Source organism: Triturus cristatus, chromosome 11 (assembly GCF_964204655.1).
Source record: "Triturus cristatus chromosome 11, aTriCri1.1, whole genome shotgun sequence".
In the NCBI taxonomy this organism is placed as follows: Eukaryota; Metazoa; Chordata; class Amphibia; order Caudata; family Salamandridae; genus Triturus; species Triturus cristatus.
The window spans coordinates 141,059,601-141,082,487 of NC_140594.1; the positions used below are offsets into that span (position 1 = coordinate 141,059,601).

At 45.9% G+C, this 22,887-nt stretch overlaps 1 protein-coding gene across 14 annotated transcripts in view; it reads left to right on the forward strand.

Moving 5' to 3' along the window:
- NCOR2 (nuclear receptor corepressor 2) overlaps positions 1-22,887 on the forward strand; it is a 1,213,077-nt gene that overhangs the window by 1,145,530 nt on the left and 44,660 nt on the right. For 13 of the 14 annotated variants that reach the window (XM_085635706.1, XM_085635715.1, XM_085635712.1 and 10 more), the window contains 4 exons: positions 418-611; positions 1,379-1,525; positions 5,281-5,426; positions 7,139-7,192. In XM_085635706.1, coding sequence (XP_085491832.1) covers positions 418-611; positions 1,379-1,525; positions 5,281-5,426; positions 7,139-7,192 — 541 coding nt within the window. The remainder of the gene's footprint in view (positions 1-417; positions 612-1,378; positions 1,526-5,280; positions 5,427-7,138; positions 7,193-22,887) is intronic. The other variant, XM_085635711.1, reaches the window with a different exon arrangement.

Below are 22,887 nucleotides of genomic sequence, written 5' to 3' on the forward strand. Positions count from 1 at the left end.
GCAGCGTTCTCTCCCAGATGGTCTTCCTATTTTCTTGGTGTTTTGCGCAAAAGTAGATTTCTTCACCATCTGTTGTTGTCCGCTTTGCCACCTACTCCTTTCTGCATTTTTCTTTCTTGGCAGTTTATCTTGCAAAAAATAGCAGGGGGGAACTTCTGAAGTTTCGAAGACGAGAGTAGACGGCCCTAGTTTTAGTTGTCAATTTTTAGTAGTGTATCTTAACTTTGTAGGTTGCAACCCAACAAGAAATAAATTCACCAACTTTTGAAAGTGTGGGTGCAATATTGAAACTTAAGAATAAATATTTAGAAACGGTGGACTGATTTGCAATTTGATTTGTATTTGTGAAAGAGAGGTTGCTTTTTGGTGGTGGTATGGTATGGTGCATTGCGGCTCAAGTGTTGCCTTATTCCGCAGGAGGTGATCACACTAGACTACACTCGCAACCACCCCCAGCAGCTGAACTCACAGATTCAGGCACCATTGTACTCCTACCAGGCGCCGGGATGCCCTGTCCTGGACCTCCGGAGGACACCCAACCCCGGTCTCTTACAGCAGCAAGAACTCCATCAAACTCCGAGGATTTCCCCGGTTGGAGAAGGAGGTAAAAGGTAAGAAGTTGCTTTTTTCTCTTTTTAAAATTGGTGAATATTTGTAAATGAATACATCGATCCAGTACATTGTGGCACACGTGTGCCTTAGTTTCAGGAATGTTACCAAAGTTAAAATATAATTGGGCAGATTTTCATTGCTCAAATGGCAATTTGTCCTGGAGATACTCCGGCTATGGAAATAGAAAGTAAATTTCTCACAAGGTTGCAAATCACTGAGAAGTTCTTTGAGTCTGTAATCACGCCCAGAATTCTAATACGATTTTGGATAAGATATAACAGAGCACACTGAAGAAGTAGTTTGAGTTTGTGCCTGAAAAAATATTTACCATCCTTTTGTTTTAGATTTGTAGTAGGAGCATTTTAAACATGTGCTGTTACACATAGAACAGCGTGATATGTGTTTGTGGGTTGGTGTATTCATTTGAGACCAGATTACAGAAACCGCAATGTAATCAGAATGTATGTGGGTGCAGGAATATTTAATTGAGAGAATAGTAGATGTCACATGGCAAACTGTTTTTAACATGTTTATATCATGTCTGAAATGTGAGGCCAGCAGACAATAGTGTCTTGAACATAAAATTAAAATTTTTGTTTGTGTACCGAAATTAGTGTTCAAATCCTCACCAATATGTTGTCTGGCTAGCACAAAATTGAGTACTACAACATGTTGAGGCCTAGTTAAATCAGATATGTGCAATATGTTATACTGTTGAGAAAGATGAACTTGGTGTTTAAACTAATAATGTTGGTTTTTATATCAGGTCACCAGAGCAAAACAAGGCCTCTGCATTGAGTGGATCAGAAGATGGAATTGAGCCAGTCTCGCCACCAGATGGTGTGGGGGAGTCTGAATACTCTCGGAGTGCCTCCTATCCAACCTTGTATAGAGAAGAACAGTCCGAACAGAGGTAAAGCGTCTAGAAAATGAAATGTACGTTTTTGGTTCAGGAACTGTCTTGATTTCCTTAAATTTTCTTGTACTATGCTTCCCCTGTTAACATTGTACAGAGGTTTTTTTATGGTAGGTTTTGATCCATTCAGTACTAATATATCCCAAGATTTTTCAGTTGTTGCTTGATATTACAGAGGCCTGCATTAAATACCCTAGTCGGTGATCCCCCATATGCGTAAGTAGTGCTGGATGTACCCATGTTTCTTTCCTCCTACAAAATGACCATCAGAATATGGTCTTCTTCAAGGGTAATTTTTTTTTCATTGCAAAAATTTATTTTCATGTTGTGAGTAAAACTGTTTTCATCATAGCCCTCTTCCAGCGACACTGAAATTGTCTAATTCCAAAACTTCACCGTGCTTTTACTCAGCGTCATGTCTCATTACTCTGGGTGATTTTATTCTCTGGTTTGCCCCTACCTACAACAAGCACAACTGTTTCTGCCATAGCTATCTGCTTTAAAGGGATCCTGTGATGACCATAAAGCACACATACTGGGCAGGACGTTCTCTTGATCAGCGCCCACAGTGTTTACTTCAGTTGTCACAACTCTAAACTCACAACTGGTCCCCTTACAACCGTAGTCAATTGACAAACTAGACCTTGACAACAAGCAACTACTCCAAAGCTTCACTGGCAGAGATGACGTGCAGCATCAAAATAGTCACCTCACTAACATACCGGCCCAGATCAAGATCCTCCCCTTCTGTCTTCTCGACTCTGTAGAGCAGAAACTTGTCCTATCTGTCGTGGGCACTGGACACACTAGCATTACTGAAGTAACCAGCCTCAAGACCAAAGACTGGTCCTAGTTTCTCCTGCAATCTGACATTCAGTTTCCCACTATGCAAAACAGAAAGAATGCAGACTTGCTCAGCCTCAAATTAGTGACCAATGCCCCCCCAAGTCCACGTAACTCAAACCAAGTCATAGTTCATTTAGAAGGATTCTTCCATGCCCTTTCGCCCTCACGTATCAGATGCCATATTAGTAGGGAACTTGCCATCCTTCGCAACTACTTGAAGGCATACTGTGCTTCATTTCTATCTTTAATCTCTGAACATTAGCTCCTGCGTTTTATGGAAATAACTCTGTCCTTCAGAATCCTTTTGTGTCCAAATTAAAAGCTATGTTGATGACTCCAATTTCAAAAATGGATTCTAAATACTCATGATAATCATATTGCCTGCTCGTTCAGTGATCTGTGTTTTCACAACACAATGAGTGGATTTTCAAAATCATGAAATCCCATTTTTATAGCATATTCCAAATTCGCTGTGGTCAGAGGTCCGTCTAGTGTGTTGGCCGTCACAATTTTCCTCTTGTGTACATGCCCTTAAATACATATAGTTTTGTGACTTCTTGGCAACCATCACTCTGTCGCTTGTCTTTTGTTTTTCATAATCGTTTTGCTCAGGAAATACTTTTCTTTATTCTAAAAGGTCTGTCATTGGCTAATATCAACAAGGAAAATTTCCTTGTGGTATTTATCTTAGACCAGATTCTGCTTGACTGCAATACTTCTTTTAGATATTACAAATAGGGACCACGTTACAGAAAGAGCACATTGTCCCATGGTGTGACCCCCAGACCTCCTCCCAAGGGGTCCCCTTGAGCAGTACACTGGCTGTGCACCACTTGTATCCGACTCGCAGTTAGTGCTCCTCATGAGGGCTTATTTGACTTTATAGAGGGGTGAGGGGCTCTGCGGCAAAGGTTTTCCGCATTTACGCGAGAGCACAATCCCCCCCCCCCCCATGCAAATTAGGGAAAGACACTCTGTGATAGCACTGTGCAATCTGTATTATAGGTGGGACCGAGCCCTGAAGGAATTCCAAAGTACCCCATGGACATAAACAACTGGCACATTCACCTTTTGCACCCTCTGGGCAATTCCCAGGGTAATCCAGATTTAGTGATTCTGATGCAGGCATCTCCACATCACAAGTTAAGAAAACATACACACGCACACATATATATATAATGTGTTCATTTACTAGAATCAACATTGTCTTTCCACAGATGTAATTTTTCATAGTGTGATTTATAGCTTTCTTTTTCATAGGACTCAAAAAACCTCTCATGAGACAGAGCATTATTCAGAGAGAGAAGAAACACTTTGAAAAACTATTCTGAAAGCCTCTGCTAAACGATCCCTTTGACTAGTGAACATTTAGACTGGTACCATCTTGCACCCGCGGCTACATTCCATGATGTCACCCGCTTGAACTCTTTATGTGAGCGTTTGCCACATGTGTATGATAACTGTGCACCACATTCAAGATGGGTACATGTGTCAGTTTTTGCTCAGGTTTTTCACTTTCACTCAATAATGAGATAAGTGGAAATACGACCAACTCTGGAGTATAGTACATGCAGATTCCTCCAGGTTTCCACTTAGAGGATATTTCATTTCTGAAACTTCGCTTAAGAGGGAATTCCACATGCAAGATCAGGACCAAAAACGGTTTTTGAGATTTATTCCCTTTTGTTTGCATTAAGAGGTAAATTTGGGTGCAAAAAAAACCAGATCTTGTATGCAGTTCTTCTGGGCTGTTTTTGTACCCCTTATACCCAAAAAACAAAGGAAGGAGGCCATATTCGAAAATCAGGCACGCTCAAGGATTCAAACCTAACCGCCATGGTGAAGGTTCTCCGGGGTCGTTTTTTCCAAACCCACCATAGACAAAGACATTCTAACAACTGTGTACACCTTGGTGGATGGACTATCTTGCTATTAGTAATTTCCATCCAGTAAAGGTCAAATGTTCTTACGGGGAGAGGCAGAACCTTGATGCTGGACCATAAGATAGTGAACATCCTCGGTGGCTGTTATCTCTACTGTAGTGCTCAGTGTTCCATTGTTCTAATACCTGTTCACCCTGGGAGGCGTTCTGTCCCTTTATTGCTGCAGCCCTTGCAGTGTACCAAGCAAAAGACTGAGCTGCCCCTGCCTGCCTCTGTCCTGCGTAGAAAAGAAAGTTACAAATAAATTGGGATGTCATTGATAACCATGCTGCAATATATCGCTTTTGCGAGAGCAGACATTGCCATGCATGATTATGCTTTTCCTGTTTTATTAGCCTTATTCCAAACATTTTCCTAGGAATTGTTAAAGACAGGACAGCTTTAGGTGATGTGTAAGAAAGCATGGACTGAACTAATGTATTGGGTAGGTTACTTGATTCTCTAGGAGATAGCCTTTGCATTCCTGGAATTGAACACTTTACAAGTTACTTTTCAAACATTTATAAAGTGTCTCAAATCCGTATGAATATTTAAACCACCTCAGTCAGGGCGCAGTTCTTAATCTAAAACCATTGATCCTCTGATTTCCATCAGTTGCTCATATTTCCATCCATAGTTCTTTGATTGGAGAGAAAAACATAACATTTAGTCTCTTTCAGATAAGGTCACTTTTGGACTCGTAAAGCATAAATTTGAGTTTCAATGTAACCTGTAGGTAAGTTTCATCAGTCACATCCTCCCTAAATTTATGTGGAACGGCATTAGTGTTGGAGGGATTGCTGAAAACCTGGTGCTGAGAATAAAGGAAGATAGACCTAGTTGGTTGTATGACTTGACGATGATACTGTGGAAGGTACTGAAATGGAACAGGGGAGAATGGTGTGAAGTACAGTGTCTTGTCTTTCGTTTCTGTCCCACTTATTTTTTCCTCTGCTTGTTTTCTTCTTCTCTCTCTTTCTTCAGAATGGGTTCCAAATCTCCTGGAAGCGGCTCTCAGCCTCCAGCCTTCTTCAGTAAGCTGACGGAGAGCACCTCCGCCATGGTTAAATCCAAGAAACAGGAGATCAGTAAAAAACTTAGTGCAGCCAGCAGGAGTGAACCTGAGTATAGTAAGACTTTACATGTTTCTTTTCATCTGGCAGTAATTGGATGGGGTAATGCGTATCTGGTACTCTCTACCACATTGAGGGAAGAACACAAAATGCACCCCTGATATTAGTGCTGTGCAGCACCACAATTCTTAGAAATGCCTTGCCTTTGCTACTCCTTTTTATAATCTTATAGCTTTGTATTCCCCCTAATGAAGTATCAGTTGCCTTTATTCAGAGCGTCTTGTATAGTAATATCATCCCAGTAGCAGTGAAATCCATCGAATGACTTGGTTACATTTTGGAGTGGAGACAGGATTGGCTAAGGCCCACAGCAATATTTCACATATATTTTACTGCTGAGTAGTGTCGCAGTGGGGGCTGTAGGGAGTTTGAACCTGGAGTAAAGTCATAGCGGTCACCATGTTAAAAGACGTTTGACACAGGGTGTCACAATTTGAACTCCAGCTAGACTGGTCCTGTTGAGGACTCTGCATGCAAGGATGATGAGGGTACCACATTTTCCAAAATGTTATAATGGTGGTAAGATAACAATTGGAATGGTTTCTGACGAAAGGCTTTATGACTTCTGTGGATTGTAGTCCGATTGAATTTGTAGCTGGTAGCTGGTGCACTATTATAAAATGTCATAGTTGTTTGTTAACAGCATGGATGAGTTCATTTAACCTTATGGTTGGCGACTTGTATGGTCGGTGCATTGTCTTACCATAGCTTAAGATTCTAAAATGAGACCTTTGTGCATCTACACTGTAGCTGCTACCTAGGGGTGTTTGGATCTAGGTCACCTCAGCCAATAATTCTAACCTGGGAGTAAGCCTTTAGCTTCCGATAGATACCACCAGAAGCAATATAAACAGTGTAGACGTCTGCATAACATCAGGACAGCAAGGGTTATATATTACAGGATCAGTTTTATGTAGCTTATTAGTGGTATATACTGTAAGATAATTTTTAACCTGTATTTAATGATCAAAAAAGAGTCCATAATATTATACCATTGGTCCTTACATTGATGGTTTGCATATCTAAGGTGCTTTTCTTACACTTTGGAGTAGTTTTGCCTTCATGCTATGTTTTTCTTCAAGCTCCACTTCAGCATGAGACAGCAGCATACATTCCTGGTTTGTTAAAGGCATGCAAAAGCTTTTTAAAATCTAAAACAAGGGCATAATCATCTCAGGAACTAGCAAGCAAGGCTGTCACTGTTACAAACACTAGCTTTTCTCCAGTAGAGAAACAAAGCTTTACCAAATTCCTTCCATTTACAGAATTTTGAGTTATTGATACGTGATCTGGTAACCTTCTACTTTGTTGGCATTGTTATGTATATGGGTGAATACCAAGGTACAGTAATAAGGTGCCAGGAATGTGCTGCCTCCCCCTGCACCTTCCTTTCCCTTAGACCCTAGAGTTAGTTTGTGGATTTTGATACTTTTTCTGTTTTCATATTGTGAGGTCTATCAGAACACCCAGCAGTCCCACTGTCCCTAGTGACAAGACATACATTTTCCATATGCATAATGTGCAATGATTGATGTGCATTGAGTGGGAGAGTCCTGCAGTTCTCAGTCAGTGCCTTTCATATTTAAGGCCATTGGGAAAAATATTCATTAGTATCCATGTGTGTGTAATAGTTCCTTCATTTCTTATTACCATGTCATGTGCCCTTATTATTGACGGTTCTATAGTGAGACTTTATTTTCTTTCCACAGATATTGGAAAGCCTGGAACAGAGATTTTCTATATGCCAGCCCTCACTGGTGCAGGTATGCACAATTTTAGACATATTTTCAGCATATGCAGATTTGTTAACTATTAACACTTGCCGATTATCAAATTCCCCTTTTGCTTTGGACGGTGGAGCCGTCCCAGTTTCTTTCCTGTGTTTGTGATACTTGAATATCAAGCCATGACTATTGATTGATAATTAACTGCATGATTTGACAATGGTAATGACATCTAAATAAATATGTACCCTTTAAATAGTTCATATCTAATCAATAATGCAAATCACAGCACACTTTCAGAACTATGTGAAATCTAGAATATTGATCGCTCTTGGAGCCTCGTTCTTTGAGGTTTAGTCGTGCCTGTGGGAAAGTCAGATGGGACACTTCTTTGCTAGCTGTATAGTATCACTTTGCACACTGAGCACCATGCATGGGGGAGTGTTAGTCATAGGCATGCCCACTCTCCTCCTACTCCTTTTTTTCCGCCATTGCCTTGAATCTCAACCTGCTTCCTTTGGTCTCAGTGGTATGCTGGTCTTGTTTTTCTGTAAACAGTTTGCTCTTTTCTACCTGTGTTCTCCACTTTCTACTGTCCGGTTAACTTAAGCTGCACTACTCTTATTGTAGGCCATGCCTATTATGTCAGCGGCCGTTTCCAGTAGCCAAATCATGTAACTGCTGCGTCTTCTGCTTGGGAAACAGTCATGCACTACTTGCCTGTGTACTACTTTTGGTCGGTTTCCAAGAAACTGTTACAGATGCTGGATGCAAAACAGAAGAAAATACATCCAGACACTGCTATACCACCTCCACACACGCCAACTCGTGACCCACATGACCCTGACTCTGATTTTGGGAGCCCCTATTCCTTGCATGATTCCTAGGATGAGCCATTCAGGCCCTGGGAGGGAAATGACCCATGGGAGGACTACATACTAGAGGATTCTGACTTGGAGCCCTGCCCTGCGAAACCATCACCACCTAATGACACTTCCGCTTTCCATGCCATAATGCAGCGGGCTGCACAACATCATGAGCTCAAAATGCACTCAGTGCAAGATGAGTCTCACGGTAGAGTCCCTACCCAAGACAGAACACAGTACGTTACCTTCCAGTGCTGAAGGGACTACTCAGGTCAGCCACCTAAAATTTCAAGGAGCCCGTAAAGGTCAAATTGGTGCCACAAAGGGTCAAAATAAAAATAAAGTATAAGCCAGCCCCATACGATCTGGTGTATATCCATGGGCAAATTGCCCCAATGCCTTAGTTGTCCACACTTCTCGGTACCACCTGATAGAGAGTCCAAGTGCATTGACGTGGCGCTAGAGCACATAGAACTGTGTGCAGCCACCCAATGGCACATTGCAAATTCTATGGGCCTGCTCTCTAGGTACGTCCGCTACCACTTGGAAAAAATGGAGGAGCTGGTAAAGCACATCCCAGAGGCCCACAGAACAAGAGGGCGAGAGCTAGTTGCTGAAGGTAAAACTATAATTGAAAGGAATATCAGATGCACACTCAACGCAGCAGATACTGAAAATAGAGGGATTGATACCAACATCCTCTTCTGCAGCAATGCCTGCATCGGGGTTCAGATCTGAGATGCAACAGCACCCCTTCAATGTCCTGTTTGACAGTGGGCATCTGTTCAGCCCCCAGGGTGGAAAAAGATGCTCAAATAAATCAAAAAAGACACAGACATTGCAAAGTCCATGAGGGCCCTGGGTCTAGTAGTAGTAGTAGCACACCTGTGCAAACATGTCTTCCCATAGACCTATGCAGAAATGTCATACATGTCTTCCCACACTTGGGCAACTGGCTGATTAAGAGCAGCAGCACACACTCAGACAGTCATGCACCTACTTCACAGCCTAGATTTCACCATCAGTGCAAAAAAAGTTGCACCTTCAACTTCAGCAGGTCTAGCCCTTCCTGGGCCCTGTTCTAATTGTGATAACAGGGAAAGCGTGCCCCAACAAACAGAGCTTATTTGCCTTCCAGCAGGTGCCTCTTTTTCAGACACACCATTCCATCAGTGTCCAAACAGTAATGAAACTGTTGGGGATGATGCATCATGCATCGCGATAGTGCTATACACCAGGTTACGTTCGCTCAGGAGTGCCTCTTTAGGCAATAGGCATGAGCAGAAGGGCATTGGGAATTTTTAGTGTTGGTTACAACCAGGGCTCAGTACTCTCTGCTTTGGTCAAACATCAACAACCTGTTGCTCAGTAGACCCTTTCTAGACTCCCTTCCACATGTGACCATCACTACTGATGTCTCTCTCATTGGGTGGGATGCTCACCTCCACAAGGTGACTGCCCAAGGCACCGGGACGCCTCAGCACTAGGGTGCCACATAAAGTACCTGGAGCTACCAGCCATCAGACAAGCCCTGAAAACATTTTTCAAGCTCATTTGTGGTAAGACAGTCCTGACAAAAGATGGACAACATGACTGTGATGTAGTACACCGAGAAGCAAGGGGGAACCCCCTCCTCCAAACTCTCTACAGTTACTTATGAAATTTGATACTGGCCAACTCACAACATTCGCCTTTTTCTTAGAGTATTTGCCAGTAGGGAGAACAGCTTTGTGGACTTGGTCAACATGACGCATCAACAAGTCCAGAAGTGGGAACTCTCCCAAGTCCTTGAAACACTTTCAAAGGTGAGGGGACCCTGTCCATAGACCTCTTTGCCTGAAAATGCAAAATAACAAAACATCTCCAGGTATCCCCATCCACAGTCCATGAGCACTGCGTACCTAGTGCTATGGGGGAAATAGTCAGGGATATTTCAGTACGCTTTTCCCCTCATCCCATATGTAGTTAGGGAGATGAAGCAAGTATCCATGACCCTCTTCCTAGTAGTATCAACCTAGGCAAGACAGTTGAGGTATTTGATGCGTTCTAGATATGTCAGTAAGTCCCCACAAAATGCTTCTTATCAGGCAGGACCATCTCACTCAGCATCACGGTCACCTTAGACACCCAAATCCCAGACAGCTGAACATTGCAATCTGGCACCTTGAGTCCTTTTGTCTGTCTAAAACCTCCAGAGGAATGCATGCTTATCCTGCAAGAGGTTCATAAGCCCACATCACATGCCTTTCCCACAGCTAAATTAAAAAGGTTCATGCAAACCTGTACATCTAAAAATTTGTGGCATAGTGCACAGCAAAATCTGTTGATCCTCTTGCTGCCCCTCTTTCTGAGGTCCTATTGTTCCTCCTTTCTTTGGCTCTGCTTTGGGCACTATCAAGGGCTACCTCGCTGCTCTTTCAGCCTTTCTTAGGTTGCCTGATCAGCCCTCTCTTTTCAAGTCCCCAATTGTAAATAGATTTCTGTAGTAGGGGATCTCTGTGTATAGTCATAATCTAGTGAATAGTCCCGCCCATGTGCGCGGACCCCGGAGCAATAAAAAATAATCTCTAAAAGGTGACAAATCATGCAGACCTGCATACACCTTTAAGAGAGAATTTAATTTAAAGACAGATAATGCAGCCTATACCCACAGGCTACACTGTCCAGTACTTCAACTAGAATTCCACCAAAATCCACAAACAGCACTGCCTGTCCAGTTTTTCTCCACATAGGAAAAAACCCTGCCTCTACCAGCAAAAGCCTCTGGAATGATAGAGAGGAAGGAGTGGACAGACAAGCCCCATAGGCTGCCATTATGTGGCTTGGAACAGGATACTGTGCCTTTAAGAAAACTTTCCAGTTTTCCAGAACTTTCCCCAGTATCCCAGAATGCCCAGCAGGTCCCATTTACTTTCAGTTCTTTTTTCCGGCTCCTGCTAGCAGGACCCTGGAGCATTGAGCTCTACCTTTTTCAAGGTTTTCATTGAGATTTTGGCAATTTTTGTCACTTTTTCTTGTGTTTAGTAGCTGGTACTGTCAACATGCCTGGCTTGTTCGACAAGTGCCCGGAATGTGGTCGAAAGAAGGCTAAAACTGACCCACACGAGGTGTGCATAGCTTGCCTTCCCCAGTCCCACGTGCCTGAAAGCTGTACCATCTGCCACTCGTTTTCAGCAAGAACCCTGAGGGACAGGATGAAGAGCAGGCTTCAAGCTCTGGAGGAGCGAAGACTGAAGGCACCAGGTGGGTCTGGAGGGGCTGATTTGGCCCATACTGAGGCCTCTGGGGGGGGCTCCCCAGGGGCAGGAAGACCAGTAAGCGCTCCCCGTCGAGGGCGTCGACGGTGACGTCGAGGAGGATGACCACCGTCTGTTCGCCGTCTCCCCAGGGCTCTGGGGAGAAGCGGCGTCGACGATCGCCGTCGAGGGACCTGAATAGGCCGCCGTCGACTACATCGGCGTCGTCGGCGACGACGCCGTCTTCGACTGCGTCCAGCGGTCGCCGGAGGCGAAGGTCGCCGTCGAGACATAAGTCGACGCCGAGGAAGAGATCGACGCCGAGAAGATCGCCGTCGAGGCACAGGTCGACGTCGAGGCACACGTCGACGTCGAGGAAGAGAGAGTCGCCGGGATCGGTGTACTCAGTGGTGTATACCCCGCCTCGGAGGTCTCCGTCGCCTCCTCCTCTCCCACCTCTGCCACCGCCTCCTCCACCACCGCCACCTCCTCCACCACCGTCTCCACCTCCTCCACCGCCTCCTCCGCGGCCGCGGACTCTGTCTCCGCCACCCCGGCCTCTGTTGCTGCCAAGCACTCCTGCGGTGCCGCCGCCGGTCCCCCCGAGGTCGGTTTCCCTTCCACGGTACCCGACTCCGCCGCAAGGGACCCCGAAGCCACGACGCCCACGGTCGCCTGGACCAGCGAGACCGGCGGACAGGCCTAAGCCGAAGAGGTCGCGCTCCCGCTCTCACAGGAGGCGACGATCGCGGAGCCGAGGGCGATCCTCGTCAGACTCTAGACGACGCCGCAGAAGGTATAGGTCCAGGTCGCGCTCCTCGGACAGGGACCTTTCCCCGACGCTGTCGGACTCCCCGGGGACTAGGGTGTGGCCGGTGGACGACTTGGTCTCGTTCCAGAAGGTGCTGTTGCGAGGGGCTGCGAAGCTGAATATCACGGTGACGGTTCCAACACCCACGACGTCCGTGATATTTGAGACGCTTCATAAAAGACACTTGTCTCGCCCCCTCCTGCCTCTCGTGCCTGGACTGGTGGAACCAGCCTTGGAACTGTTCCTCACTCCCGCAACAGCGAAGGGCGCTCCGTCCAGGCTCATGAAGAAATATAGGGCCCCGGAGTCGGATCCGTCATTCTTGAGAGGGGACCCGAAACCGGATTCGGTTATCGTGACGGCGGCGAGAAAACAACATGCGACCGCCCCGGCCTCCACGGTGCCACCGGACAAGGAAAGCCGCTGGCTGGACTCTGCGGGCAGGAAGGTGTGTGGTACCGCCGCCACCACGATGAAGGCGGCGAGTGCAGGGGCGTTGTTGGGCCGTTACGACTGGGCCCTGTGGGAATCCCTGCAGCAATATGCGGACCTCCTGCCACGAGACAAGAAGGAGGACTTCTTGGAGACGGTGCGCGAAGGCATGCTGGTTTCTAACCAAACGATCAGCGCAGCAGCGGATATATCGCTATTGGCCGCCCACGCCTACTGTCATGGCTCCACCAGCGGCGCCATTCCTGGTTGCGCCTGACGTCCCTCAAGCCGGAGGCGCAGCAGAGAGTGGCCAACCTGCCCTTCTCGGGGGAAACCCTGTTCGGGAAGCATGCGGACGATGAAATGGCCCGCATGAAGGCTGAAGCGGAAACCCTGACGGCCGTCGGGTTAGAGAAGGCCGAGAAAAAGAAACGACCGTTCCAGAGGAGGTTCGGGTCGTCGGGCCGAGGGCGTGGGCAGGGCTCGGGACAGCAGCAGCCACAACAGCAGCAGTTCCGCAAGCCCTTCCAGAAGCGCCAGAGGGGTAGAGGTGGCCAGCAGGCTACTACCACAAACAAGGGCCCGGCCGGGTCTCGGCCCTGAGCTGTTACTTCCCCCTCAACCGTTACCCACTCCAGTGGGGGGAAGCATTCGATTTTTTCCGGCAGAGTGGAGAAAAATTACTCAGGACAAGTGGGTGCTGAATATTGTTTGCAATGGATACAGTCTTCGGTTCATCAGCCCGCCTCCAGCGATTCCGCCGGTCAGCTCTCGCTTCCAGCTGAGGGAGCTCCAGGCGGAGGCAGACATCTTGTTGAGAAAAAAGGCGGTAGAAGAAGTACCTTTGTCTCAAAGGGGAAGAGGTCTGTACTCTCGGTTCTTCCTCGTTCGCAAGAAGGACAAGAACGAGTTCAGGCCCATTCTGGATTTGCGACAAGCAAACAAGTGGATTCGCAGAGAGAAGTTTCGCATGCTATCGTTGCACCAGATTTACCCTCAGCTGCAGCGGGGAGACTGGCTCTGTGCCATAGATCTACAGGATGCGTACTTCCATGTGCCCATAGCACAGAAGCACAGGAAGTTCCTGCGATTCCAAGTCGGCGCCAATCACTATCAATACACAGTACTGCCATTCGGGCTAAAGTCTGCTCCCAGGACTTTTTCGAAGTGCATGGCGGTGGTGGCGGCACACCTGCGGAGGAACAAGGTGTTTGTCTACCCGTATCTGGACGATTGGCTGATCAAGGCGTCATCCTTCGAGGAAGCGCAAGAACACTTCCGTTGGACGTGCGAGCTCTTGAACAAGCTGGGGTTACCCGTCAACATGTCCAAATCGGTCCCATCTCCGGTACAGTGCATACAGTACCTGGGGGCCTCCATAGATACGCGGTCAGCAAGCGTGTCTCCTTCGGAGGAGAGACGGTTATCACTCCTTCGGAAGGCTCAGGACCTCAGGACTGCTCCATCGACGACTGTGAGGAAGGTGTCGTCTCTACTGGGATCGATGGCCTCCTGTATCTTCCTCACTCCGCACGCACGTCTACAGATGCGACCACTGCAGGAGTGCTTGGAGGATCAGTGGGATCAGAAGACAGGCTCTTGGGACGACAAGATCCGACTGTCTCTACATGCTTGTCAGTCTCTGAAGTGGTGGTGTTCGGCGGAAAACCTCCTCAAGGGGGTTCCCTTCCACAAGGACATTCCCACGACGAATGTGGTGACGGATGCTTCTCTCCAGGGCTGGGGTGCGCATTCCGGGGACCTGCAGATTCAAGGGAAGTGGTCTCCTTTGGAATCGACGTACCACATCAATTTCCTGGAACTCAGAGCTGTCTTCCTGGCACTGAAGGCTTTCCTTCCGTCCTTCCAGACCAACTCGCTGCTGATACAGACGGACAATACAACCACGATGTATTACCTCAACAAGCAGGGGGGGTCGAGATCGCGCACTCTGTCGCAGGAGGCGCAGGCGATCTGGCGCTGGCTGCTGGCCCGAGGACTGACGATCATGGCCACGCATCTGCCAGGGGTGCAGAATGCTCAGGCGGACGCCTTGAGCAGGCTGATTCAGGAAAACCACGAATGGGTCATAAACGACGAAGTACTAGGAGAAGTCTTCGCAAGGTGGGGGACTCCAGACGTAGATCTGTTCGCCACCGCCGAATACAGCAAATGCCGAGACTTCGCACCCAGGTACTACCAGCGGGGGACGCTGGGGAATGCGCTATGGATCGATTGGTCGAACAGCTTTCTGTTCGCTTTTCCACCCATTCCCCTAATTCCGGCGGTGCTCATCAAGCTGTCCCAGTCCAGGGCGCGGATGATCCTGATCGCCCCGGAGTGGCCCAGGCAGTGGTGGTTCACGGACCTTCTTCACCGGTCTCTCCTTCCTCACATGCGGTTGCCGTGCACGCCGGACCTTCTCACGAAGTTCGGGGGGCGGATGGTGCACCCCAACCTCTCGTCTTTGAGTTTGGCGGCATGGCTCCTGAAATAGTGCAATATGGTCATCTGAATCTACCAGACGATTGTATGGACATTCTGAAGGAATCTAAGCGACCTTCCACTAGGACATCCTATGCTTACAAGTGGAAGAGGTTCTGTATCTGGTGTAAGTCCAAGAACTTTGATCCGACAACATGTAAGGAAGATGTCATCCTTCCATACCTTTTGCATCTGGCGCAGTCTGGCCTTAATTTCCATTCCATTAAGGTTCATCTGGCTGCTTTGACTGCTTACAGGAAGTGCCCTTCACAGACGTCCTTCTTTCAGATTCCTGTGGTCAAGGATTTTTTGGAAGGCTTGAAGAAGGTGTTCCCTCCTGTCAGACTTCCCTCGCCTTCTTGGGACTTGAATGTGGTGCTGTCCAGACTGATGAGAGAGCCTTTTGAACCTATTCACAAGGCTTCATTGCAGCACCTATCCTGGAAGGCGGCGTTCCTAGTGGCCATTACATCGGCCCGCAGGGTGAGTGAACTTCAGGCATTATGTTGTCAAGAACCTTATACTGTGTTTCATGCTGCTAAGGTTGTGATGCGTACTCACCCTAAGTTCCTTCCTAAGGTTATCTCTGACTTTCATGTCAATCAGACCATAACTTTACCTACTTTCTTTCAGAATCCCTCTTCACCAGCGGAAAGGGCTCTCCATTCCCTGGATGTCCGAAGGGTGTTGAAATTTTATCTGGATAAGACCAAGGATATTCGTAGGTCTGACCAATTGTTTGTTAATTATGGCTCAGTCAGGACTGGTCTTGCGACCTCTAAGCAGTCCATCTCTCGGTGGATTGTGTCCTGCATACAGTTGTGTTATCAAAAGGCTAATAAGACCTTAGGGGGTAAACCTAAGGCTCATTCCACCAGGGGCAAAGCTGCCACGACGGCTTTGCTGCGTAATGTTCCGATTGCGGAAATCTGTAAGGCGGCCACGTGGAAGTCGGTCCATACCTTTGCTGCGCATTACTGTCTGGACACGGATGCCAGGGCAGATGCTCAGGTTGGGCAGGCTTCGCTGCGAAATTTGTTCGCACAGTAGTGGTAGTGTCTTATGTGTTCTCCACCGCTTTTGTTGTGTGGGGATGGGCTTGCCATTCTATTCACTAGATTATGACTATACACAGAGATCCCCTACTACAGAAGGAGTAGTTTCTTTTCTGTAACTCCAGTTCTGTAGTAGGGGTATCTCTGTTATAGTCATAAGCGCCCGCCCTCCTCCCCGGTGGAGAGATACTTATTCATATGTAGAATGCTACAGGTCTGGCGTGCTACGCCTTCAAAAAGAACTGAAAGTAAATGGGACCTGCTGGGCATTCTGGGATACTGGGGAAAGTTCTGGAAAACTGGAAAGTTTTCTTAAAGGCACAGTATCCTGTTCCAAGCCACATAATGGCAGCCTATGGGGCTTGTCTGTCCACTCCTTCCTCTCTATCATTCCAGAGGCTTTTGCTGGTAGAGGCAGGGTTTTTTCCTATGTGGAGAAAAACTGGACAGGCAGTGCTGTTTGTGGATTTTGGTGGAATTCTAGTTGAAGTACTGGACAGTGTAGCCTGTGGGTATAGGCTGCATTATCTGTCTTTAAATTAAATTCTCTCTTAAAGGTGTATGCAGGTCTGCATGATTTGTCACCTTTTAGAGATTATTTTTTATTGCTCCGGGGTCCGCGCACATGGGCGGGACTATTCACTAGATTATGACTATAACAGAGATACCCCTACTACAGAACTGGAGTTACAGAAAAGAAACTACTCCTTCTCAAAGGCATTACTCACCTTTTCCCTCCAATTCCTTTTGTGATGCCTCAATGGGACTTGAAGCTGGTTCTCACATATCTGATGTGTGCTCCATTTGAGCCTCTTCATAACTGTCCTTTGCGGTTATTGACTTTGAAAACTGTCCTCCTGGTGCCCATCACCTCCGCTCGGCGGGTGAGTGAGCTCCAGGCTCTTTCCTTCAAACCTCCTTTCCTGGCGATTCATCCGGACAAGGTTGTGCTTCACCGCGTCCCTCCTTTCTACCTAAAGTAGTCTCTGCCTTTCATCTCGGGCAAACTGTCATTCTGCCCACTTTCTTTCTGCCTCCGCACCCTTCAAGAGAAGACGAGAGGCTCCACCGTCTGGACCCAAAACGTGCGCTCTCGTTCTATCTCAACCGCACACAACAGTTCCGGGTGGATGACCAGCTCTTTGTTGGCTACGTGGGCGCCAAGAAAGGCCGGGCTGTGCACAAGCGAACTATCTCCCGATGGGTTGTCTTGTGCATTAAAGCCTGTTACTCTCTAGCTAAAAAGGAACCTCCGGTTGGGCTGCGCGCCCATTCTACCAGGGCGACAGCAGCTACCACAGCATTGGGGCGTGGTGTCCCCCTGCAAGACATCTGTCAGGCGGCCACTTGGGCCTTGTTGCCTACTTTCACTAAGCACTATTGCCTTGACAGTTGGGTCTGGAGAGGCGGCTTCTTTGGCCGTTTAGTTCTCCGTGACTTTCTGGTGTAATCTCACTTCGCAAACCCACCACCGGGGTTGGTTTTGCTTGGGTGTGTATTCTAAGGTAAGGGATCTATCACTAACATGTCTCTTTCAGATGCATAAGTTACTTACTTGTGTAACGATATATCTGTAAGAGACATTAGTTAGTGATAGATTCCTTACCGCCCACCCATCCTCCCCATTCTGCGAACTGTTCTCTAGGATTCAGGTCATCCCTTTCAGGGCCCTAATTCTATTGCACCAGTAGTCGGTCTCTGGCATGGTTCTGTGCTTCTGGTGCGGAAAAGTTGTGTACAGAACCGAAGTCAGCGCGTGTGGGCGCGTCTAAGTAGCTCTGACAATGTCATCTCGGCGGCTACGACGCCAGCGACGTACGCGGAGCCGTACGACGATGCCTATCGACTAACAGGGGAACTGCTCACAAAAACTTTCCGGATCCAGTCTGACACCTGGGGATATTCTAAGGTAAGGAATCTATCACTAACTAATGTCTCTTGCAGATATATCGTTGCACAAGTAAGTAACTTGTGCGTTATTGTTGGGTCCCAAATACACTCGCGTGCAAATTACAGAAATCGCCAGTGGTGACTCTTATGGGAAAGACTCAAAGGGCTGAGCAAAATTCCACCACATATTACTGCCACATAGTGCTTCACTCCTTTCCATGCTTTTATTGGTTTGGTGTGTTTCAGCTCCGCAGTTTGAGGTTTTTTTCAGCAAAAAACAAGGGTTAAGTGCACATGCAGGAGGGCTGTATACATATGTCTGTGTGTAATTGCGTACAATGAATATTTTTTTACAGACAACAGGAATACAGGATATTGCGCATTAGCTTGTCATATGCAAATGTTATACTCGATTTAAAATCAGTAGGTACAATAAAAAACAAGCATTGGCATAACCAATAGGTCTGGCTTTTTGAAGCATACTGTTTTTTATTAATTTTTTTGCAGGCATATGCAAAAGAAGTCAAAAGGAAAATACAGCCACCTAAAGGTGTTAGGCAGATATTCGCAAAAAAACACAAGTAGAAAGAGCACTCATTTTTAGGTGGCTGTTAAGATGTGATCAGGTAAAATGGCATGACTCAGTGCAAGACCATGACTGTTGTTTGGTTAGTCTTTGCCCCCATTTGAGTTGTGGTGGGTGGCAGCAAAAACGTGAATGTCACTTGAACAAACCAATTTATGTATGTATTGTTATTATAATTTTATGGGGCTAGTGAGACAACTTAAGGTTTGTCTAGGCCAGACCTAAAAAAGGAAGCATCACAACATGAGAGCTAAAGCTGCATTTGTAAAGTCTGCCCACTCGCACATTTTCCACCCTGTCTATCATGAAAGCCATAGAGGTTCAAAAACCATGTTACCACAATTATCCAAAATATTCTGCTGTTATGAAATTATTTATCCAAAAATATTTGTTGTAGCTGCACTCCAAAAACGAATTTGGTGTCTTTTAGCTAGTTTTCAGGTGTGTGCAATGCTTTTAATAACCCTTCCTCAGGTTCTGGTCTCATTTGTGGACCTTGTAGCAGGGGTGGGGAATTTCTATCGCCCGACGCCCGGAACATATGGATTTTTGTCAGAGACAAGAAGTTTTAAACTCTATTTTGTCCGATGGACAAGCAGATATTCTTTCTACCCTCCTACACCTACTGTAACCTGACTGTCAATTACTGTTAGCGAGCCGCCTAAAAATCCTCGTCTGTTACTGTTTCCACCCGTAAATACGGTAAACAGAACCTGCATTGTGGCGACTGATCAAAATCGAGGAGAAACATGGATGCAAATCTCGCCAGTGGAAGGAAGTGTTTTACAGGCTCTGATTGGCTGGAAGCCCGTCTGTTCTCTCGGCTGAGATCGGCTGTTGAGTTTAGTAAGCTTTTGGACGTTTAGCCCCTCTTTTCGATGGTGAACTCAGTTAGGAAATTATTATGTTTTTTTCTTTGGTGTGCAGTTGTCCGATTTTGTTTAAAAATATTGCTCAATGTTAGCAAAAAGTGTCTGCGAGCCCAGGGCGCCACCAGCACACAAGATCAATGGAGAAACGCAAGGACGTTACACAGGAAACAGTCGACTCTTAGATTCAAAGAACCAAATGCATCTGACAATTTTGTATTCCCATTGAGCCAGCGTAAAGCAGTTCTTTATTGCCCACCTTCACCTCTGGTGGGTGGTCTGCGGTGTTGGAAGGCTTCTGAAGGTCGTGAAGCGCTTTGGCGCAAGAAATAACAATTGAAAAAATACAACATTGGTGCAGAAAAAAAATTACATTATTTGAGACCGCATAAAAGATTTGTTTATGGAATGACGAGACAAACGGGATTGTTCTAGGGCTGAAAGGAACGGACTGTGTCAGTCATCAAGTGCCATTGTCACGGCTCAGTCACTAGCTAACCAAGTCTGCCATGGGAAACCCACATATCTGCTTTGCGATTGTTTGCAGCATTGCTGAGTGAGTTTCCATATGGACTACAGTCTCCCGACCCCCAGATTGCCTTACACTGTAAACACATAGGGGTATGCAAGAAGCAATGACTCGCAAAAGTATATGTGACACATCTTCACATGCAGGGTGAATTTCAGGTCGACCTGTGGAATCGCATCAAGAGTATGCCAATTTGTGTTACAATTAAATGTGCACGAAAAAAAATCTAATGCACGGTTTCCAATTTCTAATCTGGCACAGAGTGGAGTGTTCTTTCTCAGTGGTTAATCTACATTAATGTGCCATGACTGATGGCGGGGGTTGTGACTATCAGAAAATGTTATAGCCACATTATCTGCATGCCCTTTCCATTTCAAACTGCAGTCAGGATAACATGACCTTTATTTCGTTAGGAAAAGAAAATCCTGCACCTAGAGCTTCATCCAACTTTTCGTTTGAACTGCATCAGCAACAACCATGGACCACTTTTCTCAACCCCATGTCGGAAAAAAATTAAGTACAGTCTGGTATATGATTATTAAGTCCCAGACACCAAAGCACAGTCCCCTCAATTCCCACTTGTTCTAGTGACAAAAAACAGAGCAACTTATATTTTTAAGCATTATCATGGTGGCTATTGCCACTTTAAATGACTGTTAAACTATTACTTTTTGTCTGACTTTCCAGTGCAATAATAGGTGGTTGGGTGCAAGTGTTTTCTCTTCTGACTGCAGTTCCACTTCGTGAAGAAGTCTCACCAGTGGGAAGCACAGATCAATTTACATGTTGAAAAAGGGAGTTGTAAGCACCTATGCTCTGCGAGTAGGTGACAGGGGAGTAGGAGCAGTTGTCACGAAACAAAAGGGGATTTCGAGCCAGTATGCTGGAAAATGAATAGGAACGGGCCTCTGGTGTCATGTGGAAATGAAATGGAGTCTGCAGTGACAGGGAGGAGGTGAAGTGGAATGGAGCATTTTGTTAAAAGAGTAGATGAAAGTGGAACATGTAGAGTATGGTAAGAGAGTAGCTGTGCAGATAGAACAGCCTGCTTATGGTTAGAAATTTGAGGTAATATAGGTATGTAGCTAAAGGTGGGTGACTAATATAGCAAGAGTTCTGGAGCCGGCCTGTGGTGAAAGATTGGAAGCAAAAGGGAATGGCATTGCTGGTGACAGAGTGGATACCATAAGGCAACATTGGACTTGAGATGAGAAAATGGCAATGAAAGGAATTGGGGAAATAGGGAAACAAAACAGAAGACTGCATTGTGAGAGAATATATGAAAGGTAACATGTAGGCTGTGAAGGGAGAGCAGGGGGGAAGCATTGAGAGTTGAAGAAATAGAGGATAAAGTAAATTTATGCTATACTGTAAGAGTTATAACTCCTAGTAAGAGTTGGAACTCATAACTGTGTAATGTGTATGGGGATTATGCAAGCCTATGGTGTGTGAGAATAAAGGAACCAATAGGTTTAGCACCCATAGGCCAGCACATCCATTTAGGCAACAGCTGGGACAAGTTGATCTCTTTACAGGACAAGTAGATATCTTTTGCTTTTAGTCCTTGGACAAGTAGACTATTTAAAAAATTCCACACCCCTGTTGTAGATTCTTCCGCAACCCATCCATTAGAGTACAGTTGCATGTTTGAAGAAACCCTATGCCTGTCAGTCATTTAAATATGTTTGTGGCAATAATTGTTCCTCACGTTGGGATTCTGGTTTGTTGGAGTGAAACCACACCACAAGTATTTGGAATTCCCGTGCAGCTGTTACTGTTCTTATATCAAGACTCGAAGCCTAATGTCTGAATATGCAACTGCTTATTAACAACCGCTGTGAAAAGTGGGGAAATGTTTTCCACATTGTCCTTTAAAGCCAAGGTACCCACCTGAAATACATTAGTGCTGGTTTGCTGCAGTGCAGCCACAGTACAAGTATATGAAATTTGTGATGTGGGACCAGCTACTAACTAGGTACCCAGTGGGCAATGTATTGGTTATGCTAATTTGAAGATGACTCCAGTTACAACTAGCACAAAGAACCACTTTTTCTCTCTGTAGGGCCCACTTGAGAGAACTGTAGGCCTTTTCAGGCAAACCCCTGTACAGACAGGCAGGTGTTGGAACAGCCACTGGGGACTCGAGGAACACACCCCTTTCCCCTCCCTCTGCTTAAGCAACACTTGTCTCTTTTCTTTTTAGCCCTAGTGTCGTTTTTCATGTTAATACTCAGTGGTGCTTCTTGACTAGGTTAACACTTTAATTATATTTTCTCGGTGGTCTCCAAGATTTGCAAATCAAAATAAAGTTGAGCAGTTAATATAGTGGTGGAAGGGGCGGTTGGTAGTGATGTTTTATAATATAGCCACTGCAGAGGGCTATACTGGTTGCTAAAGGCCCTGAAACTGAGTTAAAAAGGTCTTTAAAAACTGATGCAGCCTGAGCCTCAAGGGCTATAGAACTATTACAAATTACACCCACTGAGGGTCAAATGTTGTAAATTAAAAAGAAAGAAACGCAAACCTTGTAATTTTGGAGCAGAAGGCATTATTCCAGCCACGATTAACCTTGAGCCATTTCATTGTCTTCAATTGTGGGCATAAAAATAACCAGAATTTTCCATGTGTCTCATTCATATAACCCCATGAAGATACAAACAAGGTAATAGTAACATTTGATTGTATCTTTGTGGGATTACATGAATGAGACCCATGGAACTTTTTGGATGTTTCTATGTTATATCCTGTTTAGCGTATGGGTATAAGGGTTTTTGTCCTGTCTTTTTGTTTATACTAATTGGACAGATATCATCGCTTATTACCAAGTTAGGATCTTCACTGTCGGATTAGAGATGACGTCTGTCATTACCAGTCCCAGGATAAGTTTTTAAGTATAAATTATCCAGTATTAGGGTATCTTTCATAGATTCACATGCCTGAATCATTCCCCGTCGTCGGGATGGGAGTCACCGGTAA